Source organism: Manis javanica, chromosome X, assembly GCF_040802235.1.
Source record: "Manis javanica isolate MJ-LG chromosome X, MJ_LKY, whole genome shotgun sequence".
Classification (NCBI taxonomy): Eukaryota; Metazoa; Chordata; class Mammalia; order Pholidota; family Manidae; genus Manis; species Manis javanica.
Genome location: NC_133174.1, coordinates 125454823 through 125477843, shown reverse-complemented (window position 1 = coordinate 125477843; position 23021 = coordinate 125454823). Strand labels below are relative to the sequence as shown.

The window sequence follows — 23021 nt, the reverse complement described above, 5'->3', positions numbered from 1 at the left end:
GTTTTGGGAATGTGTTGGGAAGGGGGAATAGCGGGGGCCAAATTTTGACCCCAGTTCTGGAGGAACTTGGTGTCAGGTAAGGAAGTAACTCATGGATTTAGATGGAAGGACATGAGACAGGGGCTTGTAATGGGCACCAGGCCTACCTAAGGCTGGGGCTTGGTCCCAGAAACCAAGGAGGGGCCTGGCCTGCGGGATCAGAGGGGGATCTGTCACAGGGTGCAATTGACAAGGAGAGTGCAGAAATGCCTGGGCTGAAAGGCACCCTGGCTGCTGACCTTGGCTCTCCTACCCACTAGTTGTATGGCATTGTGCCCTTGACTGTGAGCTTTCCTTTTTGTTCATTTGTAAAGTACAGACATTCGCTTGTTGACCTCTGGAGCCCCAAACTACCAAAAAGCCATGCTTCTCAAACTCTAATGTGCCCTTGAATTACCGGGGCATCCGTTTAAGTTCAAGTCCTGATCCAGTAGGTCTGGGATGGGGGCCTCAGAGCCTCAAGCTTCCAGGTGATGCTGATGCTTCTGGTCCCTGGACCACACTTTGAGTAGCAAGTAAACATGAGGCCTGCAGAGTGGCTCAAGGGCTCTCTCTGCTGGTGTAGATGGAAGGCCAGAGGAGGTACTCTAGTCACCAGCCCCTCCCCAGCTTCAGCCGGAGCAGCTGGCCTTTGATTTGTTTTACATATTAGGATTTTGTCTAAAATTTTATTTGAAAATAAAACAAGTGCTTGTGTTTATTTTTTAAAAGAGCTTGAAAATCAATGCAGTACAGCCCTTTTGAGGGGATATTTTAATCTCTCTTTATTATGGAAATTTTCAAACATATCCCAAATTCAAAAGAGAAGCATAACAAACTCCCATTTACTCACTACTACCACTACCCAGCTTCAACAAATGCCACCATTTTGTCAATGTCATTTTATATCCAACTGATAGGAACTTACAAAACCAGGGCACAGGGCAGCCCCAGTTCTGGTGTCTGCTGGCAGGCTCTGTCGAATGAGAAAACCTCTGTGATGGCCTATTTATTTATGCTTTAATGAGACTGAGTTTGAACAAGTTAAACGACAACTTCTGAAGGACAGAGCTCCAGAATTAAACAGCCATTATGTTCAACAAAAAGGCAAACATCGAGCCCTCAGCATGCAGCATCCAACACGTTTGCCATGTTTGACCAGCCACGTATTCAGGATTTCAAGCCCTTCAGCATGATTGTTCAGAACAGAGGTGATTTCATTGACAACAATAATTTGCATAATATGCCTGCTTCTCTAGGAAAGAATCCAGCTGATGCATATACCTCAATGCCATGATGAATGGGGCCCCAGGGCCCATAAATTTCACCTTGGTCCTCACGATGTTTGGTGAGAACTTAAATGGCCCAGATCCAGAAAATGTCAACAGAAATGCTTTTGCTTGCTTTGATGAAAAAGCAACAAGGCACCATTCACGAAGATTATTTGACAGAGCTGCTGACAGTGAGAGATGGGTTTACAGACAAGGAAGTACATGAGCTGTATAGAGATTATTGATAACAAGGGAAATTTCAACTATACTGAGGAAACACTTATCCTTAAATATGGAGCAATAGGCAACCATCATTCATGGAAAGAACTTTAGATAAAAACTTCTGATTGCTGTCTTACTTTCTATTTTATTTCCCAGACACTTATTCCACCCTCATGGAACCCTTTGAATGTGACTCAGTTTCATAACTTTGCCTTTAAAAAATGTATTTATTCCAGATCTTTCTGCCACTTAGCACTTGTATAATGAGACTGGAAAGGGAGGTGAGTTTGTAAATTATATTGAAAAAGAGATTGTGACTAAAAATCAACAAATCTGAAAGTCCAGGAAAATGTGTCCGCATTTCTGGTTTCATTGGATTTTTTTCATTTTTATGTGATAAAAATGATACTTTGAAATATTGTCCTGCCTCAAGTGGAATTTATGGCAAGTTAAACAAATAGTCTTTATCTCAGGTTTTCAACTTCACATTATTCAGATTTAATTGTAAAATTGTTTTTTCACATATATGGGACAGTAACCTTCAAAACTCTAAGTATACTTTGACATTATTATGCAGTGAAAACTATTTATGTCTTTGGTTTTTTCCATGCTTCTGCTAAATCAGATGTTTAAACTTTTGAATGATAAATCCAGCATGTATCTGAGAAAACCTTAAGCATTTTGTTGATATAAGATTCTAAGAACAAACAATACTGTGCGTAAGGATATAGATTACATACATCCAATGTTAATTGAATTCTCCCAACACTCTTCTTACATAGATTTTTATTAGCCTTGTATTTTAAACGGGGGGCCTGAGTTCTGAGGAGCTGAGTAAGTTCATCAGAGTCACTATAAGTGAGTGAGGGTTGTAATTCCACCCTAGGGCACCTAACTCCAGAGCTTATAATGATGGAACTACCTACCATGCTGTCTCTAGGGAAGCCCCAAATGCCTAAGAGTCAAGGCATTTCCAATACAATAGAATTCTGTAGTCACTACTGAAATTTAAAATAGCTGGTATAATTATTTGAATTGAGTTTCAGAAAATTCTATTCCAGGAAAAAAAAATAGGAGACCAAAGATTATAAGCAACACTATTTTATGTTTGAAGGCAGTTCATGTAGTGTGGACCATAAGGAAGGACTGAAAAACGTACTGAAAGGGTGCTATGAGCATTATTGAAAATCCTCAAGGCCAAGGAATTTGAGAAATAGAAAAGAAAAATTTTTAAAGAAAAACTCCATTAAGAAAAGTTTAACAATGTTATTCAACATCTATTGCTGTCCTAAAAGTGTTGTGTTGGTCTTTTATCTGTTTAAAATAAATGCATTTACATATTGCCTAATATGTGTGCTTTACAGCTTGCTCTAGGAGGCAAATCTCTGTTCACCTGATGTCACTTAATTTTTGTGGCTGCCTTTTTCATCATCTTTCCACTTGTGTGGTCTAGTATAGTTCATAAGAGCTTTCGCATTTGTTATCCAATCCTCCCAGCCCACAAGGCAAAGTAGGGCTTAAGTAGAGCTCAAGTTTAGAACAGCCCCAGCACTTTCCAAGATGCCTCAAGTACAAATATCTGGTTCCCTTTTCTGCTTACAAGCTTAAAGTCACCATGAAGCGTCACGAAACTGGCTGGAGAATCACTGTATGTTTAAGAAAAGGGGGAAAAAACATAGTGTAATTGCCTTGATCATGATTAAACCCACTATTTATCAGTCACCTGTTATGTGCCAGACTCTGGTCTAAGTGTTGGGACTAACTGGGAGCAGGACAGCAAGGACACTTCCCTTTTGGGGTTCACATTCTCTAGTGAGAGAAATAAAAGGCCACTCTGAGATGTCCTTGAAGCTGAGGTCTGAACGACAAGAAGGAGGTCCCATAAGATGATCAGGGAGAGGCTTTCCATTGAAAAGAGACGGCCCCTCCCAAGGCATATGGGACAGGATCACTGGGAGAGCAAACGAGAACAACACCAGGATGGTATTTGCTGCATAGTCTCCATGCAGAATCATGGAGCTTCAGGCATGGAAGAAATGTGCTTTATGCTTTTAAAAACTCAGCCCTGCTGCTGTATATAGAATGGAGGGGCAGGAGTATAAGCAGGAAGGCTTCCAGTTAGGAAGTTTTCGCCATCATGCAGGAAAGATATGAGAACAGCCTGCACTTGGGAAATGGTTGAGGAAAGAGCTATAAATTGCCTCTCCTTGTTCAACCTGGTTCCTCCCCTCCAACTATGCCTTGTTACCATCTTTCTGGTTTAACTTTAATTGCATTTATTATATTGCTGTGCTTAAAGCCAGATTTGAAAGATGGGGGTGTGGGGAGAAGCTTTCAAGATGAAAAACAAAAACCTTAGTTGTTTCTTGAATGCTTTATGTTTTGAGCCATACTGTTTCAGCTGTATCATCTGTAAGAACATCGTGGAATCCAGTACTACAAGGTGCCTAGGCCAGGCCCTTGTTCCACCTCCAATAATATTAGAGATGACAATGAAACCAAATCAAACCAAGTGAAAAGCAACAACAAGGAAACATAAAGGTTACCTTTGGACTTGGAAATGCTGGGATTCAAAATGGTTTCCACTGCAAACAGGCCCGGCTCCAGAGCCTCATGGGCTGGGCTGAACGGACAAGTGGGGAATAAGTGGGCCTGGTCTGAAGAGTTGTTAAGAAGCAGGGACCAGAAACTGCCCAAAGCATTTACAGGTCCCACTTCTCCCTGGCATGAGAAAAGGTGAATTCACAGGAAGAAGCAGGGGCAGGAATGTGGCTGGGCTCATGTGCTTCAGCTCTCCTCCCAGGGGCACTGGCAAGGAGAGACATCACCAAAAGCTTGATCCTGCGGCTGTGGGAGGCCAAGGGTTCAGGCATACTAGGACTTCGGAAGTTTCCAGCAAAGCTGGGAGCAAGCAGGGGAAGGCTGCAAGCTTCAAGGAGGTTCACTGCAGATTTAAGCCGTAGTACAAGCATCGAAGTCATAGACTGGCTGTCTTTTCCAAAGCTGGAAAAATGTTGATGGATAGAGCTTCCTCTTTTAATGTTTTCCTTTTCTCCTTTTTGATGTCTGCTACCCCCTCTGTGCAGCTGAGCGCTAGCAGATGAGAAATAGATGCGCAAGGTGCAGACAAGGCAGAAGGAAGGAGGAGTCTCCCCAGGCAGATGTGCTGTGGCCGTGCTCCTGCTGTGCAGGATGCTGCGGTGGCTGCTACCTGTGGAGCCCTTCCTGGTGGGCTTTGATCCCCACCACAGCCTGCGAACAGGTACTGCATGTGCCCATTTTACCTGTGGTGAAGCTGGGCTCAGAGAGGCTGAACAGTATTCCCGCAGCCCTTGTTACGTGATATTGCTGCTGCATCTAACAACAAAGTCAGTGCCCTTGACACTGATATAGCTGCCTTTTGACGTCACTGAAACTGAACAGCTCCTATGATGAATAAAATAGCTAACAGAGACTAGTCCTCATGTACTAACAGGCTTCCACACAGCAGGCACCATGCTCTGTGTTTATGGCTTCATATGCATGATTTCACTAATTCCTCAGAGAATCTCTGAATTACAAATCTTTTTGCAGATGAAAAAGTGAAGCTCAGACAGTGAGGGACCTGGCCAGTCACCCCACTCACAACCTGAAGAGCCAGGGTTCAAACCTAGCTGCTGTTCCTGCCCAAGCCTGCTAGAACCGCATTGCTTCTCGGTTAAAGAAGGAACTGCCCATCTCCCAATATTAATGGTGTTCTGACAAGGCCCTGGTGACTTAAGGGGGCACCCTGCTCCGTGGCTGTATCTGCAAATCACTGTTGTGGTGCGCATAGAAATAAGAAGTACATAATCAGCTCATAGGTTCTTATTTGCTTAAGGTCTTGCACCTCGTATAACTGGAAAACCTATGCATCTCAAATTCATGCCTTACTCATTTACTGAAAGTTTGTTCAGCTGAGTGAAATGCTTCTCCCTCTGGCCTTGGTCTGGTCTGTTAATGGAGCAGCGCCATCTACTGGCAACAACCTTGGACTACATCAGAGAGCCTTGTAGGTGTTTGCTAGTGACACAGCGCCATCTACTGACAATATTCTTGAACTACATCAGAGAGCCCTTGGAAGGTGGTAAGGCCTTTCAGCGAGGCAGTCACCGGTGCACAGGTGGTTTTGGGGCACAGTAAGGGAAGGGGGGAAGTAGGTGTCACCATGAAGCTGCAGAGCCTCTGCTTTAGCCATTTCTCTGTGATTACCAGGGTGATATAGTCTGACTTTGTATTAAACTTGACATCGGGGAAAAGTGTTCTTTGCAGTGCAAACTTGAACAGCTGTAACTCGCAGGTGGCATACGTTATGGTTTTGTCTCTTACACGTATGTCATAACTTTGAGTTAATTTTTGTATTATGTGAGGCAAGAGTCCAGTTTTGTTTTTAAAGAGATGCTTCTCCAATGCTTCCAGTACTATTTGTTGAAAATATAATCCTTTCTCTATTGGTCTGCCTCGATACCTCTGTCAAAAGTCCATTGTCCATATGGTTGTGAGTCTATTCTGAACTCTCCCCTCTGTTCCATTTGTGTCTATGTTTATACAGTACTACACTGCCTGGTTTATTGTCGTTCATAATTAAGTCTTGAAACTACATAGTGTGAGTCCTGCAACTTTGTACTTTTTCAGAAGTGTCTGGCTGTCCAAACGACTTTTGCATTTCCACATAAATGTTGGAATCTCCTTGCCAGCTTCTTTGAAAAGTCCTGTTGTGACTTTATTGGGGATGTATTGAATCTATAGATGAATTTGGTAGAGTTGACATCTACCAACATTGAGTCTTGAGCATGGTATGTCTGTGAACATGGTATACCTGTTCATTTAATTATGTATGTGTTCTTTAGTTTCTTTTGTAGCTTTCAGTGGATAGGTCTTGCATATCTTGTGTCAAATTTATTCCTAAGTATGTAACATTTCTACAAAGATGCATAAATGGCAAATAAATAAATGAAAAGATGCTCAATATCATTAGCCATTGGGGAAACACAAACTAAAACTAAAATGAAATACTACTTCATACCCATGAAAATAGCCATAATTTTTAACGAGGAAAATAAGTTTTGCAGAGGATGTGGAAAAATTAGAACCATCATACATTACTAGTGGGAATGCAAAATGGTGCAGCTTCTAAGTAAAAGTTTGGTGGTTCCTCAGGGAGTGAGTAATACATAAAACTACCATGTGATCAGTAATTCCACTCCTAGATATGAACCCCCAAAACTGAAATCAGGTGTTCAAACAAAACTTGTACATGAATGTTCATAGTAGCCACAGCCAAAAGGTAGAGACACACAAATGTCCATTAACATATGAATGGATGAACAAAACGTGGAATGGCCATACATGGTATATTATTCAACCAGGAAAAAGAATGAAGGACTGGTACATGAAACAGGGTGGATGAACCTCCAAAACACTATGCTAAGTTGAAGAAACCAGACATAAGAGGTCACATATCATATGATTCTACTTTTATGAAAAATTCACAACAAGCATATACACACAGACAGAAAGCATATTTGTGTCTGCCAAGGGATCGGGTAGGGAAGAAATGGCAAGTGACTGCTTAAGGGGTATGGCGTTTCCATTTGGGTAATGAACGTGTTCTGGTACTAGAGAGTGCTGATGCTTCCACAGCGTACTTCATGCCACTGAACTGTATACTTTAAAATTTTTTAAATGATTAATGTTATATGTGTTACGCCACAATACAAAAAATCAATTGATCATAAATGTAAGGATTCGTTTATAGTCTCTCAATCTGTCTTGTTATTTACACCTATCTTTACACCAGTACTACTCTGTCTTAATTATTGTGGCTTTTTAATAAGTTTTGAAATAGGTTTGGTAAGTTTTTTCCTTTTCAAAATGTTTTCGCTATATAAGGTAATACATTGTAGCGCCATCTTGTCAATGTTTACAGAAGTCAGCTGATATTTTCATAGATAGTGTGTTCACTCTACAGGTATTTGGGGGAAGACCGCCGTCTTGACAGTATTGGGTTTTCCAATCCATGAAATGTCTCTACTTATTTAAGGAAACATTTCTTTGAATCTTCCCAGCAATGTTTTGTAATTTTTAGTGTGTGGGTCTTGTACACATTTTATCTGATTTATCCTTAAGTGTTTTATTCTTTTAAAACCTATTGTGAATCAAGTTATTTACTTAATTTCATTTTTGGAATTTTTGTTGCTAGTACATAGGCATACAATTGATATTTTAATATTGATCTTGTGCCTGTGGCCTTGCTAAACTTGTTCATGTGCCTACTAGCTTTTTTTAAATTTATTAAAGTATCATTGATATACAGTCTTATGATAGTTTCTCATAAACAACACAGTGGTTTCCACATTCACCGATATTATCAAGTCCTCAGCCCCTCTATTGAGGTCACTGCCTATCAGTGCAGTAAGATGCCATAGGGTCATTACTTGTCTTCTCCGTGCTGTACTGCTTTCCCCGTGACCTACTCATATTGTGATTGTGAATTATACTGCCCCTTAATCCCCTTCTCCCTCCCCTTTGGTAACCACTAGTCCCTTCTTGGTGTCTATGAGTCTACTGCCATTTTGTTCCTTCGGTTTTGCTTTGTTTTTATACCACAAATAAGTGAAATTATATGGTATTTGTCTTTCTCTGCCTGGCTTATTTCACTGAACATAATACCCTCTAGATCCATCCATGTTGTTGTAAATGGCAGTATTTCTTTTATTTTTATGGCTGAATGATATTCCATTGTGTATAAGTACCACAATTTCTTTATGTATTATCTACTGACACTTAAGTTGCTTCCATAACTTCATAGGCCTAGTAGCTTTTTTATGTGTGCGTTTCTTGGAATTTTCTCCATACACAATCATCTGTGAATAAAGACAGATTTATTTTCTCCTCTCCAATCAGAATGGTTTTATTTTGGTGGGTTGGGGGGTTATTCCACTGGCTAGAACCTCCAGTACAATGTTGAATACAAGTGGCAAAAGTGGACATCCTGCATTGTTCCTGGTATTAGGAAAACCATTCATTCTTGCACCATTCAGTGTTATGTACACTGTGATTTTGTGTAGATACTTTTTATTGGGTTGAAGAAATTCCCTTCCCTTCCAAAGCTGTTGAGTTGTTGTTTTTTTTATCATGACTGGGTGTTGGATTTGTCAAATCTGTTTCCTGCATCTACTACAATGGTCATGTTTCCCCCCTTGTTCTATTAATATGGAATATAACATTCATTCATTTTTGGGTGTTAAACAAACTTTGCATTCCTGGGATAAATCCCTCTTGGTCGTGGTATATATCTCTTTTGAACCAGGCCTTGCCTAGTCTCCCCACTTTCAGTTCACAGAGGCAGAAAAAAAGAATTCCGTGTTGTGGGTGTGGAGCCGCCAGCCTCTTAAAGGACTGCAGCCATTCTCAACAAGCCACCCCTTCCATACCAGGCTCCCACGCTTCCAGGGACCTCAGAGCAGCCCCTTGAGTTCTGAAGCACAGAGTGCCTGGAATCCACCCCATTTTGCTAGGGCCCCCACATTTGCATCCCCATCAGTGATGGGAGAAGTCAGAATGTCCCTGCCCTTAGTGGCCACAGGAGGTGTCCGCTGCACCCCATTGCCTGCAAGAGGTTAATTCATGAGCGAGCTGGGGTGGAGGCAGAGTCTCTTGTGGGGCACAAAGGCTGAGGAATTGAAGCAAAAGGCCTGTGCCCTGAGAGGTCTCTGTGCCCTGAGGGCATCAGCAAGGCAGCAACTGTTAAAGTGGTATGCCTCCTGTGGCACACTTCCAGGTGGCGACAAGGACAGACCCATGCTCGGGTATCTAACCTGGTCTGTGGCTTCTTCTGGAGGACTCCGTGGAGGGAGGTTGGCCTGAATAGCTCGGGGCTGGGAGGGGCCCGTCAGGGACACTCTCACTCACTTTGTCCCCAGAGGAGCACCCCCGACAATGGCTCCTGACTGCAGGGGTGGCTCATTCTTGTGTGCACTGGGGAGTGTCCCCAGGTCCCCGAGGGCCACGCCTGCTTCCACCTAAGCCCCAAACTGCCCTTTCTGTACAAAGTGGCAAAGGTGGCAGCAGAGAAGGCTGGGGGTGCTCCCCTCCCCTGCATTCCCCAGAGGCTCGGGCAGCAGATTCCTCCCCATATTTCCAGCACAGTGCAGCTCCCTGATTTGAGGGTGCATTTGACTGCGACCTCACACCTTGAGCCATAGATCCCATCCATAAGAGGGCAGGGGCTTCCTTTAACTTCTTACCTTTGCATCCTGAAATTGGGTCCCGAAGATACTGGCGATTTTACTTTGGACTATGTACCCATTGGGAATAAGTGCCCTATCAGTTAGGCATGCTTTTCTACTTATATTAGACAGCAGTGCTTAGAAATGACACTGAAACTAAGTTCTTCTATTTTTCCATTGCCAAAGGTGGATTCTGTGATGGCAGAGGCCTGGTATGGCCCTTAACTGACCCTCAGAAGCAGCAGGGCCAGCAGGTTAATGGGCTTGATTTAAACTTACAATTGAGTCCCCTTTCCCTGCCTGTTCTGTTTCTAGGCTCTACACCATTTATCATCACCTCCCATCTCCTGCCCAGTTTGCTAAGCAGTTAGATTTATTCTTTACATCTGTCTTTTTCCCCATGCCAGAAGGTATACTCCACAAGGACAGGCCATTTTTGGTCTGTTTCCTCACTAATGCATCCCCAAGCACTTAGAAGAGTGTCCGGCACATACCAACCACACATTAAATATTACGAAATTCCATGAATGAGTGATCTGGTCAGCAATGACCTTTAGTTGTGGTTAATTCCTCACTCATTCTCTAGGAATAAAATTGTCACATAATGCAGTAAGACCTCAGTTGGTTTTTTTATCCCAAACATCTCCAGATCTGGTGCCCGTGAACCTCAAAGAGGTTAGAGAACTACTTTGCTGGCAAGATACAGCCCAACTCCAGACAGGAATGACGGGGCCAAACCTGCGCCCCAGGAAAGGAAGGCAAGATTCTCTCCCAAGGCATGATGGCACTGAAATTACCGCAGTTTTTCTCGGTGGGCAGTGATAGGATATGTATAAGTCTAAATGTGTGTGCTCACACATACATACAAACTTCTTGCAGATATATATATATCTATGTCGATGATATATACATATTTGTCTGTATGTATGATGAAATAGTATCCCCCCAAAGCTCATGCCCACTGAGAACCTCAGAATGTGACTTTATGTGGAAGCAGCCTTTGAGTTTGTGAGTAGTTAAGGATTGAGATGAGATCATACCAGGTTAGCATGGTATGGGCTGTAAGTCCAATACCTGGTGTCATTATAAGAAGAGAAGAGAGCAGAGAAAGAAGCCATGTGAGGACAGAGGCAGAGATTGGCCTTATGCAGCTATAAGCTAAGGAATGCGTCAGACTCCCAAGTGCCACTTAGAAGCTAGGAAGGGTCAAGGAAGGATTCTTCCCTAGAGCAAGCAGAGGGAGCATGACCATGCTGACACCTTGATTTCTGACTTCTGGCCTCCAGACATGTAAGAGGATAAATTTCTGTTGTTGGAAGCCACCCAGTTTGTGACCTTGCCTAACAGCAGGGCTTGAAAACGAATACAACCCCCGAAATAGTCAAGCCACCACGTCCAGTTCCAGTGCAAGACTCCACAGTCCTCTCTCGCCTTACCCTGGCCATCCCTGCGCCTCCCTTCTCCAGCAGTGAGAATCCTGGCTCTCGCTATACTCATTGGCCTGTGTGCAGCCAATCCCCGGGCGCTGCCCTGCTGCTGCCAGACTCCTGCGTGAGTCCTGAGCCCCCACTCACCCGCCTGTACCTCCTGCTCCGGCACTGTCCTCACACAGCCCCAGGCCCCCCGGGGACAGGCCTGTGTACCCCGGAAAGCTGGTACCTGGACTATGTTACAATGGGAAACCATTATACCATCAAAAGACACCAGTGAGTGAGTAAAACCACTGGCCAGGGACGGGAGAAGGTATTTGTACTACATTTTAGCAGTATTGAGAGAAGGTGAAGAGATGTAAATAAACACTGAGACGCAACCATTAACTCCTAGGGTGTGTCATACAAATGGAACCTTTATTTTCTATGGTCATAGGACATGAGTCTCCAAGAAAATCGAAATGAAATCAAAGCGAAAACAGAATGAACCTCGTTTATTAATGAATGGGCATTATAACCAAAAATCAACAGAAGGTTATCAACAGTGTCCAACTCTTGGGACAGAGAGGAAATACCATGAAAATGGCAGTAACAAACAACTGCAAAGTCAGAAGGAAGAACATTGGGTAACACTTGTGGACTGTGACCAAATCTAGACTTAAAATTGACAGCCATCCATGCTTTCACCATTTTAAAGAACAAAGAAAGAAAATACAGTATTTATTGGAAGTTCGCTCTGGGTAGGGCCTCCCCATTAACATCCATCCACTCGCTCTTCCTCGTAATTGTGTGGTACCGTTACCTGCCTTTCACGGCCCTTTCTGAGTTGGACATTTTTCCGTGAACTTATCCTTATGAAATGCTCGACATTTCAAAAGTGGGCTGTGTTAAGTCTAAAACCATATGTAAACACACCAGCGTGGCTGCACAGGAGCACGTTGTTCTGACACAGGGTGTAAGCAGGAGTCAGGGGAGGTGCTCGTTGCCACCTTAGGGAAGCATGTGTGTGTTGCTCCAAGACCTAGTTAGTGGGAACGAACCAGCAGGACCACGTACATTTCCACATGAGGGAAATGGTGCACAGACACAGATGGCTGGGGCACATCTCTTTTACTGGAATGCCGACCCAGGATCTCATGGGATTCTGACACTCCTATGTTCCTTACTTAACCCCTATGCTGTGGCTGGCTTAGGATGACATTTTCATCACAGCCATCAAACAAATCATTTTTTTCCAAGACAGAAAAAAATCAAATCTAGGACAGTGGCAAGAGTTGGTGAATAGTCCAGAATTTATATGCCCTGGAAGGTGGGTTTTAAACATAACAAAACACAAAACTATCCTTATGGATAAGCTCAAACAAAACTGTTCTGACAAGACAACCTAGTGTAGGCCAATACTTTTGTGAATTAGTGTTTGTTTGTGTAGTAGATGCTTCCCTCAACAAATGCTAAGAGGATTCTTCTTTAAAGTTGGTGCACATAAAACCTGCTTTTCTTATGAAGCTTCTACAGCCATGGCTACACTTCTATGGCTTCTTCCCTGTGTGGTTTCTTAAATGAAACCTAAGGCTTGATTTCTGCCTATAGGTTTTCCCACAATACTCGCACAAGAATGGTCTCTCATCAGTGTGCGTTATCTGGTGCATAGTAAGATCTCGGCGTTGACGAAAACATTTCCCACAACGTTGACATATATGGGGTTTTCCATCTGTGTGGATTCTCAGGTGTCTTATAAAACTTACTCTACTACAGAAAATCATGCTACACTCATGACACTGGTGTCTTTCTTGTTCAGAATAAGTTTTAAGGTGCCATGCAAGGCATGACCGTTGCCTGAATTGCATCTTACACACAGCACATTCAAAAGGCATCTCCTCTGTGTGACCCTGATGATGCCTCATGAGGTCTCCGGGACTTTCCTGCTTCTGGGGTCTCGGGCTGAGGGGCCCTTCCCTGCTGAAGCTCTCAGCTGCCTCTCCTAGAGAGGGGCTCTCATCATGGACAGGCACTGGGCTATCCCAGGGCAGCTGCTCTGCGGGAGTTCCCAACAGACTTTTCAGCTCTTCTGAGTGTTTGCATGAATTGGGCCCATTTCCATCTAAAGAAACAGAAAATGGATACACAGTTTCCAATTTTTTCTGCCTGGACATATTTCTCTATTTTCTCTCTCCATACCAAAGCTTGCTAGAAGGAATAGACATTGCAGGAGCCACTGTGCTCCAAGGAGGATGGAGAGATGGGGACCAAGAAGAGTTATCCTCAATGGCTAGTGGGAAGACACAAAGTCCCAAGTGGCATCCCGAATGTCGTTACCCTGGGACTGGGGTCAATTGCCCTTTTCCTTCTTCCCAAGCATCAGTGAACCTGCACCTACCTGTCACGGAGCCGTGGACCCCTGGCATCCCTTCCTTGGGGTCGTGAAATTCCATCTCCCACAGCTCTTCTTGATGCCCTTCGGGGAGCCTCAGGTCCAGGTTCGGCCATGAGCATCCTGCCAGAGGAGGGATGGGGAGGAAGGGTAGGTTGAGTTGCCACAGGTTTCTCCATCGTCTGAGCTGCTTTCCTGCTCACGTAGCCTCTGAACACCTGCCTACTTCCTCCTCAGATAGGACTGCCTTACCAGGAGCCTCTGACAAGTTCTCGTTTTGTTTCATTTTTGTCTTTTAGGGTGAAGACAAACCCAAATTTAGGGACAGAACATCCTATTGTGTGCTCTGTGAAGGCGGTGCTCCTCCAACCTATGGAAGGAGAACCCAGCAGTTCGGGGTTGAAATGGAGGCGCTGAAGTAGTTCCACATCTGTTTCAGGAGTGGAATGGATCACTTTGGTGATAGCAGAGCATGAGCTCAATCTTCCTTAAGTGCTGGCGTATCATACCTGAGAAACACTGTCCTCTTGACAGCCAGGGAAGAAAGAGAGAGGCCTGCTCCTAGCACTGTCCCCAGTTTGCCTTCCCCAACTTATGCTCGCAGCCCTTGTCAGCTGAGGCCACGAACCATTCTCCTCTGACCCATGTCCCACCCCTCTGCCCTTGCTTGCATCCTCTACTCCTGAACATTCCATAAAATGACATCATGAATGCTGATGAACTGGGTACATTAAAGGTCTGAACAGGTGTCAGCCTTCCTTCTGTCTGCCAATACGGTGGGAACAGTTATGACTCTTAGCAACTGTCAGACAACGCGACGATACAGTAAATAAAGCAAGGAGGAAGGACCTGGCACTCTCATGCCATGCTGGGAGGGTACGTTGGGACAATAATTTGGGAAGAGATTTGAACATACCTATTGCAGTTTTAAATGCATATATGCCCACTAACCAACCATTCTTATTTGAGAAATTTGTCCAAATTTGACACATGCCCATGCAAGGCTGCCTACTGTGTTTTATAGGGTATTATGGCTCCAGGGCATTTTGGTGAACAGTAAATGCCATCAGAGTCATGCCTCTATGCCCACTTCTGTAGGCAGGGCTCTTCTCTGCACCCATGATACCATCCAGTCAGTGTTCCCACAGTAACCACCAGAGAAGTTGTTCTAGAAGTGGGCCTAAGGGTGTAAATGAGCCCTCTTTGCATTGGCCCCCGACAGTTCATTTCTTCATTGTTTCTCCATCGCCTGAGACTCCTTAGCTCAAAAGGCAGCCGGCACCAATCTCAAATTCTCACACATCCAATTTAAAAATTAGTCCCCAGAAGCGGACTTTTATCCATTTTGAGCCTGCCTGCTTTGCATATCCCAGAAAACCACACCGCACATCTGCTAGCCGTTGAAAAGAGGGATCCTTGTGCTTACGGGAGGACCACCAAGCCACTGCTGCCCTTCAGAATTCTCTGACCCATAGACTCCCTGGGATGCTGCTTGGCTATGTGTGACATCAACCAGACTAGTAATTCCCTTCGGTGAGCCCTCAGTCCCTGGGGACTTTCCTTGTCCTCCTCCCCTTCTGACTTCTGACTCGCCCACAGGCAAACCTCACAGATGGCAAACAAGCTGTGTGTGCGCTACTGCCACATGCTGGGCATAACTCTTCCTTGCTCAGTCCCAGATCCTCAGACCATGGACACCTGGTGAGGAGATGAGATTTGGGTGACCAGAAGGGAGATACGGGGACATCCCAGTCAGTAGAACAAAGTATATAATATCACTTGAAACAGTGATGAGAAAGGGGTAGTTTCCTTTCCTCATCATTGGTGTATATTTCTTCTTTAATTCATTCTCTCTCTCTTGATCAGGACATGGGACTGTCTTGTGCTTTAGAGAGTAAAGTATTACGTCAAGAGCAGTATTGCTGCTCGACATCATACGTGAGCCTTGGACCTGCCACTGTTGCTAAGAGGGGCGAATTAGCATGGTGACTGGAAATGCACACGCATAGAGATTGATAATTAAACATGACTGAAATGGTTCTGCCACTAGCTGTAAGGCAAACATTTTAGGAGTCTTCAAAACAATACTCACACCAAAAGAAAGATTGACCAGACAGGAAATAAGGAGACAGAGGCATTTACCAACACAATAGAACAGATGAACCTAACAGACATCTGAAGAACACTCCACCCAAAAGCAGGAGGATACACATTCCTCTTAAGTGCACATGGAACATTTTCTAGAATAGATCACATACTAGGCCATAAAATGAGCCTTACTAATTCAAAAAGATTGAAATTGTGCCAACCAGCCTGTCAGACCACAAAGGTATGAAACTAGAAATAAATTATGCAAAGGAAACTAAAAAGCCCACAAACACATGCAGGCTTCACCACATGCTTCTAAATAATCAATGGCTCAAAGACCAAATTAAATGAGAGATCAACCAGTATATTGAGACAAATGAAAACAACAATACTCTACAGCCAAAAGCTTGTGGGATGCAGCAAAGGCAGTTCCTAGAGGAAAGTATATACCAATACAGCCTTACCTCAGGATACAAGAACAGTCCCAAATGAATAGTCTAAACTCACAATTAATGAAACTAGAAAATGAAGAACAAATAAGGCTCAAAGACAGTAGAAGGAGGGACATAATAAAGATCAGAGCAGCAATAAAAATAATTGAGAAGAGTAAGACAGTAGAATGAATTGATGAAACCAGGAACTGGTTCTTTGACAAAATAAACAAAAAAGATAAACCCTGAGCCAGACCTATGAAGAAAAAAAGAAAGCATACACACACAAAGAGAATCAGAAATGAAAAAGGAAAAGTCACAATGGACATGATGGAAATACAAAGAATTATTAGAGAATTCTATGAAAAATTATATGCCAACAAATTGGACATACTACAAGAAATGGACAGCTTTCTAGAAAAATTCAACCTTTCAAGACTGACCCAGGAAGAAACAGAAAATCTGAAAAGACGAATTACCAGCACAGAAATCGAACTGGTAGTCAAAAAACAAACTAAGAACAAAAACTTCTGGGCCAGATGTCTTCAAGGAGGAATTTCATCAAACATTTAAAGAGGAGCTAATACCCATCCTCCTTAAAGTTTTCCAAAAAGCAGAAGTACTTCTAAACTCCTTCTATGAAGCCAACACCACTCTAACACCAAAACCAGGCAAAGACACCACAAGAAAAGAAAATCACAGACCAATGTCCGTGATGAACATAGACGCAAAAATCCTCAGCAAAATATTACCAAACCAAATTCAAAATATACATCAAATTGATGTGGACCCACAAAAGATGCCAAATAGCCAAAGAAACACTGACAAGGAAGAACAAATCTGGGGGGATTAAGCTCCCCAACTTCAAGCTCTACTACAAAGCCACAGAAATCAAAACAATTTGGTACTGGCACAAGAGAAAACCTATCGATATATGGAACAGAATAGAGAGCCCAGATATAAACCCACACATATATGGCCAATATATGATAAAGGAGGCATGGATATACAATGCAGAAATGACAGCCTCTTTCAACAGCTGGTGTTGGCAAAACTGCACAGCTACAGGCAAGAGAATGAAACTGGATTCATAGTCTAACCTCATACACAAAAACTTACTCAGAATGGATCAAAGACCTGCATGCAAGTTATGAAATCATAAAACTCATAGAAGAAAACATAGGCAAAAATCTCTTGAAAATAAACATGAGTAACTTTTTCCTGAACACATCTCCTCGGGCAAGGGAAACAAAAGCAAAATGAACAAGTGGGTCTACATCAAACTAAAAAGCTTCTCTACAACAGAGGACACCAGCAGCAGAACAAAAAGGCGTCCTACAATGTGGGAGAATATGATCGTAAATGACTTGTCTGATAAGGTGTTAACATCCAAAATATATAAAGAGCTCACATGCCTCAACACACAAAAAATAACCTGATTAAAAAATGATACTTGAATTAACAAAAATGCACAGCAGGTGAGCCTGCTAGGGATAGTCTGCTTTCTACACCAGAAGAAACATGTAGGTTTTGTTCAAATGACATAGGTATTTGGTTTTTACTGTGGTGGAGGATTAAATTCTCATATAGGACCTGAAGCCCTTGAGTATATTAAGAAAGTATCAAGTGAGAATATGCCTCTTTTGCCCTAAAAGCACGGAGGCCCTTGGGGCCACATTACAGGTCCTAGTGATGACATTTCCAGGGAATCGGTCCTTATCCAGAGAACCCCAAATCCCAGCCTTCCTGGGTAAAATTCTTGGTGAAGAGCCTCCTGCAGAGGATGATTAGTTTAAGGGGTTTTTAATCCCATTTTATCTAACCTTCTTTATGCATTGTGCCCAGCTATTCCAGGACAGACATCTCCTCCTTCTCTTTAACAGAGTGGGTCCATTTCCATCACATAGGTGGTGTTCGTTAACCAGCCCAACCTTGCACAGCTCTGGAGCTCTCAAACACGAACCAAGGAAAGGAAATTAAGCCCTTGCCTTACCTGGGTCCAGAAAGGGCTGGCATTCCCCAGCAGCACCATAGCTCAGCTCCTGCGGCCCTCCTTGTGGGAAGCACGCCTCTGCCACTGGGGCCTCCGGGGCAGGTCCCATCACTTGGACTGGGGGTGACTCCAGGAGGATGTTTGGTGGTATGTGCGCCGTTCCCACCGGTGCCAGTTCTTCCAAGAGCACTTCCTGCCTATCCACCTGGGGAAAACACCACAACCCGTCACTCTAAGGTCTAGACCAGCTCTGCCCAGCAGCAACATAATGCGAGCCACCCATGTCATTTTACATTCTCTAGCAGCATGTGAAAAATGAGTGGAAAGAAAGAGGATGGGTCATTCTTAATCGTATGTCTTCTTTAATCCAACTCACCACAACTATCAGGATTTCAACATGTAATCGCTATAAGCAAGTATTAACAAGACAGTTCACCTACTATTTTTCATAGTGAGTCCTCTCGATGTGCTGTGCATTTTACACTTACAGCGCATCTCAGTTTGGACGAGCCCCGCTCCAGGTGCTCAAGAGGCACACGTGGCTGGGGCCACTGCACTGGCAGTGCACGACAACACCACAGGAGAGAGACTCTTGCATGGTGAGCCGAACGAAAGACGCAGAGAGGAAGGACGATACACTCAATCCATCCTAGGAGGGCAGGAAATTAGGAAGGCTCCTGTGCAGGCAGGCTTCTGCCGAGCCCGGCGACACACAAGACTGGAGTGCCCCAGCTGCGCAGCTGGAAGCACTTTCTCCCTTCTCCCAGATTCTGCCCTGTGCTCAGCTATGGCACAACCCAGACAGGTTTTACCTGGTCGTTTTGACAGGGGGCAGCCCACCATCCCCATGGGGCATCCCCATGGATATGATGGCTGCTGGTGGCTACTGGAACTGCACGGGCCAGAGATGGGTTACAAAGAACTCATAGTGCACAATTACACCACCTCCCAAACAACTGAGGAATGTCCCCTTCAAGCATTCATGTAGGTGAAAAGAGCCTGTCAAGAACTTCATCCTGTTGGGCATATAAGTACAACTGGTTGGTTTTGAATAGTTTTAGCTAACTTGAAATTGTAGGAATTGCAGTCCTGTGAAAATCAAAGGAATTCTATATGGCTGACTGGATTTACCAGGACTTGTTTGCCACTTTGGAAACCCCACGAAAAGCAGCAACCCTGCTCAGTGTTTGGGCGGTATCAGTCTGAACATGGCGCTGTTGCCCTCCCAGGGAATCCATGCACGGATGCAAGCGTCTGACAGCTTCATGAGGGCTTCTGATGCACTCAAGCCCAAACGCGGGCAGGTGGCCATGCTGATAGTTTATAATGAACTACCTTCTTGTTCCTCTGTATTCCTTCCTGACTCCACCTGACTCAGGCTGGCATACTTTTTGTACAGAGCCAGACAGGAAACATTTAAGGTATTTTGGGTCATTTTCAACCTGCCTCTCATTATATCCTCTTTTTTAAAATAACCCTTTAACTTGTAAAAAGGGGAAAAAACGCCGTTAGCTAAAAGGGCATACAAAAGAGGCAACGGCAGGACGAGGCCTCAGACTCTAGCACAATATTGGTATTTTTGATGGATGAAGGTAGGTAGGTCATGCTATCTATGAATTTAAGACTATTTAAGAGGACATTATGAAATATTTGTTATAGGTGGGGGAATGGGTACAATGGGTTGAGAACCACTGACCCACATGCTGATTCCAGCAGAAAAGGAAAATGAAAATGCCTGTAGTGAAATCTTGGGATTGAGAAAAGACACAGAAATAAATGTCTAATCCAGTCCCAGCTGCCTCTGCTACTTCTTTGGGTCTAATTACCAAGATGCCAAACTCTTTTCTTACCTGCTGCTCTGATACGTCAGTTTTTGTCTGTAAGAATTCTATCAGTGCCAAAACAGCTTCTCTATTTTTCATGCTAAACGGCCTCATGGAGTTCTGTATCTCTATGGGCAGAATCTGCATGAGTTGCTCCAACACTAGCACTTCCAAGATTTGTTCCAGACAACCTGTATTTGGCTTCAGCCACTGACGGCAAAGTTCCAAGAGTTTCTTGAAAGCATCACGTGGCCCAGCTGCTTCTTTATACTGGAACTGTCTGAAGCGCTGGCGGGAGACTTCACGGTCAGTGTCATACTCGTGAAACACGGAGCCCTGATTCAAGGTCTGCATCGCACTATCCAGGGGCACAGCCATGTCTCTTCCAACGGTGGACAATTTATCTGGGGACTGAAGTCTCAATTCCAATTTGTTTCTCTGTGTAGCCGTCAAGGGAAGGAGGCACCTACAGCTGAGGACGGAACAAAGTGAGAAAGGAGAAACCACAGTGGTTACCCAACGGCTTAGTAAGCTCCCTTAACTACGTACATCTCACCAAAGCCCTAAGGTAGCAGATGGTCATCTTTTTGCTTGGCTTTGAGAATCTGATGAAAGCCATGGACTCAGTTCCTTGAAAAATGCACACACACACACACACACACACACACACACACACACACCATGGACTCAGTTCCTACAAAATTCACACACGCACACATCCAATTCTGAATACACTTTCCAGAAGCTTAATAACATGTCCAACTCCACCCACAGACCCTCTAGAAGCGTGCTGTCCAACACAGCAGTCATTAGATCCATGGGGCAGTTTAAGTATAAATTAGTTAAAAATTCAGTTCCTACCACACTTCAAGTGCCATCAGTGCAGAGAGTTCTGCTGGACACCACTGCCCTAGAATTCCACGGACCGAAGGCTAAGAACCCCTTCCCCTAAATGAACCTCTATAGATCTGTTGCCTTTAAGCCCATTCCCAGTCTAATTTCTATTTTCTTGCCTTTCTGAATATAGGTAGGCCACAAGAGAACAGAGGAGAAACACATGCAGTCCCACGAATAGCCCTGCAAGTCCATCCAGATTTGAGTCACCCTAAGTCACCTGCAACCATGGGCATCTTAGCCAGAGCCACGCCTTGCAAAGGCAGCAAATCGTCAGTCCCTCATTCTTCTCCATTCGAGGTGTGTAGTTGAGCCAACATCCCTGTGACCCTCACCCTCCAATAGCATGCCAAGTGAGAAAATGCACTGCTGCAGGGCAGCCACCAGGAATCCGGTCTGCGTTTAGAGGCGAAGGACATTCACCACGTTCACCACGCTGCGTGCCAGGTGCTGTCCTAAGGCTACTACCTCTCTTAGTCCATTTAGGCCTCACCCAAAGTCAGGCGGTGGTACTAGTATCAAGCCCTGAGTGTACACGAGGGCACAGAGGTTTGAGGCTTAGGACGACTGAATGACTTGTCCCAGGTCACACAGTAAATGCCAGAGGGAAATAAATGGTGATGAGGTTAGACTCAATAGACTCCTTCGATGCTCATTTCTGAGAACATCCTAATGTTTGTACCACAACCTCTGAGGTCACAGAACTGGTCACCTACCAGTCTCCATAGGTCTGGAGACCATACCTGCCTTTGTGCTCAGGCCTCTCTCTGCATTTGCCAGATGCCTCCTGCACCTCTTCTCTTGCCTGGAGTGGGACAAGGGAAAAATTCTCAGAACTCTTCACACCCAGTCATCCCAGTGGGACACTCCCCCATGCCACCCTTCATCGGGCGGGTAGTCTGGACTTTTGTGCCAGGCCGATGTAGGTGTGATGACCTGCCAGCTGTGTGATGCTGACACCCAGTACTCCTGTAGCATGAGAACAGCCATAGCATCTATTAGGTAAAATTTCCTGCTGTGGATCCAGGCTCATGGAAGTGAACAGCAGAGGACCTAATACCCATCCTCCTTAAAGTTTTCCAAAAGGTAGAAGAGGAGGGAATACTCCCAAACTCATTCTATGAGGCCAGCATCACTCTAATAACAAAACCAGGCAAAGACACCACAAGGAAAGAAAATTATAGACCAATATCCCTGATGAACAGATGCAAAAACACTCAACAAAATATTAGCAAACCAAATTCAAAAATTCATCAAAACAATCATCTATCATGATCAAGTAGGATTTATTCCAGGGATGCAAGGAGGGATTGTACAACATTCTAAAATCCACCAACCACCACATCGACAAACACACATCAACAAAAAGAAGGACAAAAACCACATGATCTACATGGATGCTGAAAAAGCATTGGACAAAATTCAACATTCATTCATGAGAAAAACTCCTAACAAAATGGGTACAGAGGGCCAGCACCTCAACATAATAAAGGGCATATGTGACAAACCCATAGCCAACATCATACTTAACAGCAAGAAGCTGAAAGGTTTTCCTTTAAGATCAGGAACAAGACAAGGATGCCCACTCTGCCCACTTTTATTTAACATACTTCTGGAGGTCCTAGTCATGGCAATCAGACAACACAAAGAAATAAAAGGCATCCAGATTGGCAAGGAAGAAGTTAAATGTTCCCTGTGGCAGATGACATGATATTACACATAAAAAACCCTAAGGAACCACTCCAAAACTACTAGATCTAATATTTGAATTCAGAAAAGTTGCAGGATACGAAATTAATAAACAGAAATCTGTTGCATTCCTATACACTAATGATGAACTAGTAGAAAGAGAATTCAGAAAAATAATTCCATGCACAATTGCATCAAAACGAATAAAATACCTAGGAATCAACCTAACCAACACAGTGAAAGACCTATACCCGGAAAACTACATGACACTCATGAGAGAAATTAAAGATACCAATGAATGGATACATATGCCGTGCGCATGAATAGGAAGAATTAATATTGTCAAAATTACCACATAGACTAAAGCAATCTACAGACTCAAGGCAATCCCTATCAAAATACCTACAGCATTCTCCAGTGAAATACAGGAAATAGTTCAAAACTTCGTATGGAACCAAAAAAGACCCCACATAGCAAAAGGAATCCTTAGAAAGTAGAATAACGTGCGCAGGATTATGATTCCCGACTTCAAGCTCTACTAC

The 23021-nt window shown here is 43.8% G+C and overlaps 1 protein-coding gene across 1 annotated transcript; it reads right to left on the bottom strand.

The window, feature by feature from the left end:
- Window positions 1-11681: 11681 nt before the first annotated feature.
- On the bottom strand, window positions 11682-20338 carry LOC118972146 (zinc finger protein 449-like). Its single transcript, XM_037016896.2, has 4 exons — window positions 19924-20338; window positions 18074-18278; window positions 13568-13684; window positions 11682-13291 (listed from the first exon to the last, which is right to left on the bottom strand). Exons 1-4 carry the CDS (start codon window positions 20272-20274, stop codon window positions 12720-12722), a joined length of 1245 nt encoding a protein of 414 aa, XP_036872791.2. The 5' UTR covers window positions 20275-20338; the 3' UTR covers window positions 11682-12719.
- Between the last annotated feature and the right edge of the window lie 2683 nt (window positions 20339-23021).

Bases quoted from the DNA above. Each gene is read 5' to 3' on its own strand.
- LOC118972146 (XM_037016896.2), bottom strand. From the start codon at position 20,274: ATGGCTGTGCCCCTGGATAGTGCGATGCAGACCTTGAATCAGGGCTCC. The intron at 13,685-18,073 runs GTAAGGCAAGGG...CTCCTCTGGCAG, and splicing joins CCAGCCCTTTCTGGACCCAG to GATGCTCATGGCCGAACCTG. The intron at 13,292-13,567 runs GTAGGTGCAGGT...CTGTTTCTTTAG, and splicing joins GGTCCACGGCTCCGTGACAG to ATGGAAATGGGCCCAATTCA.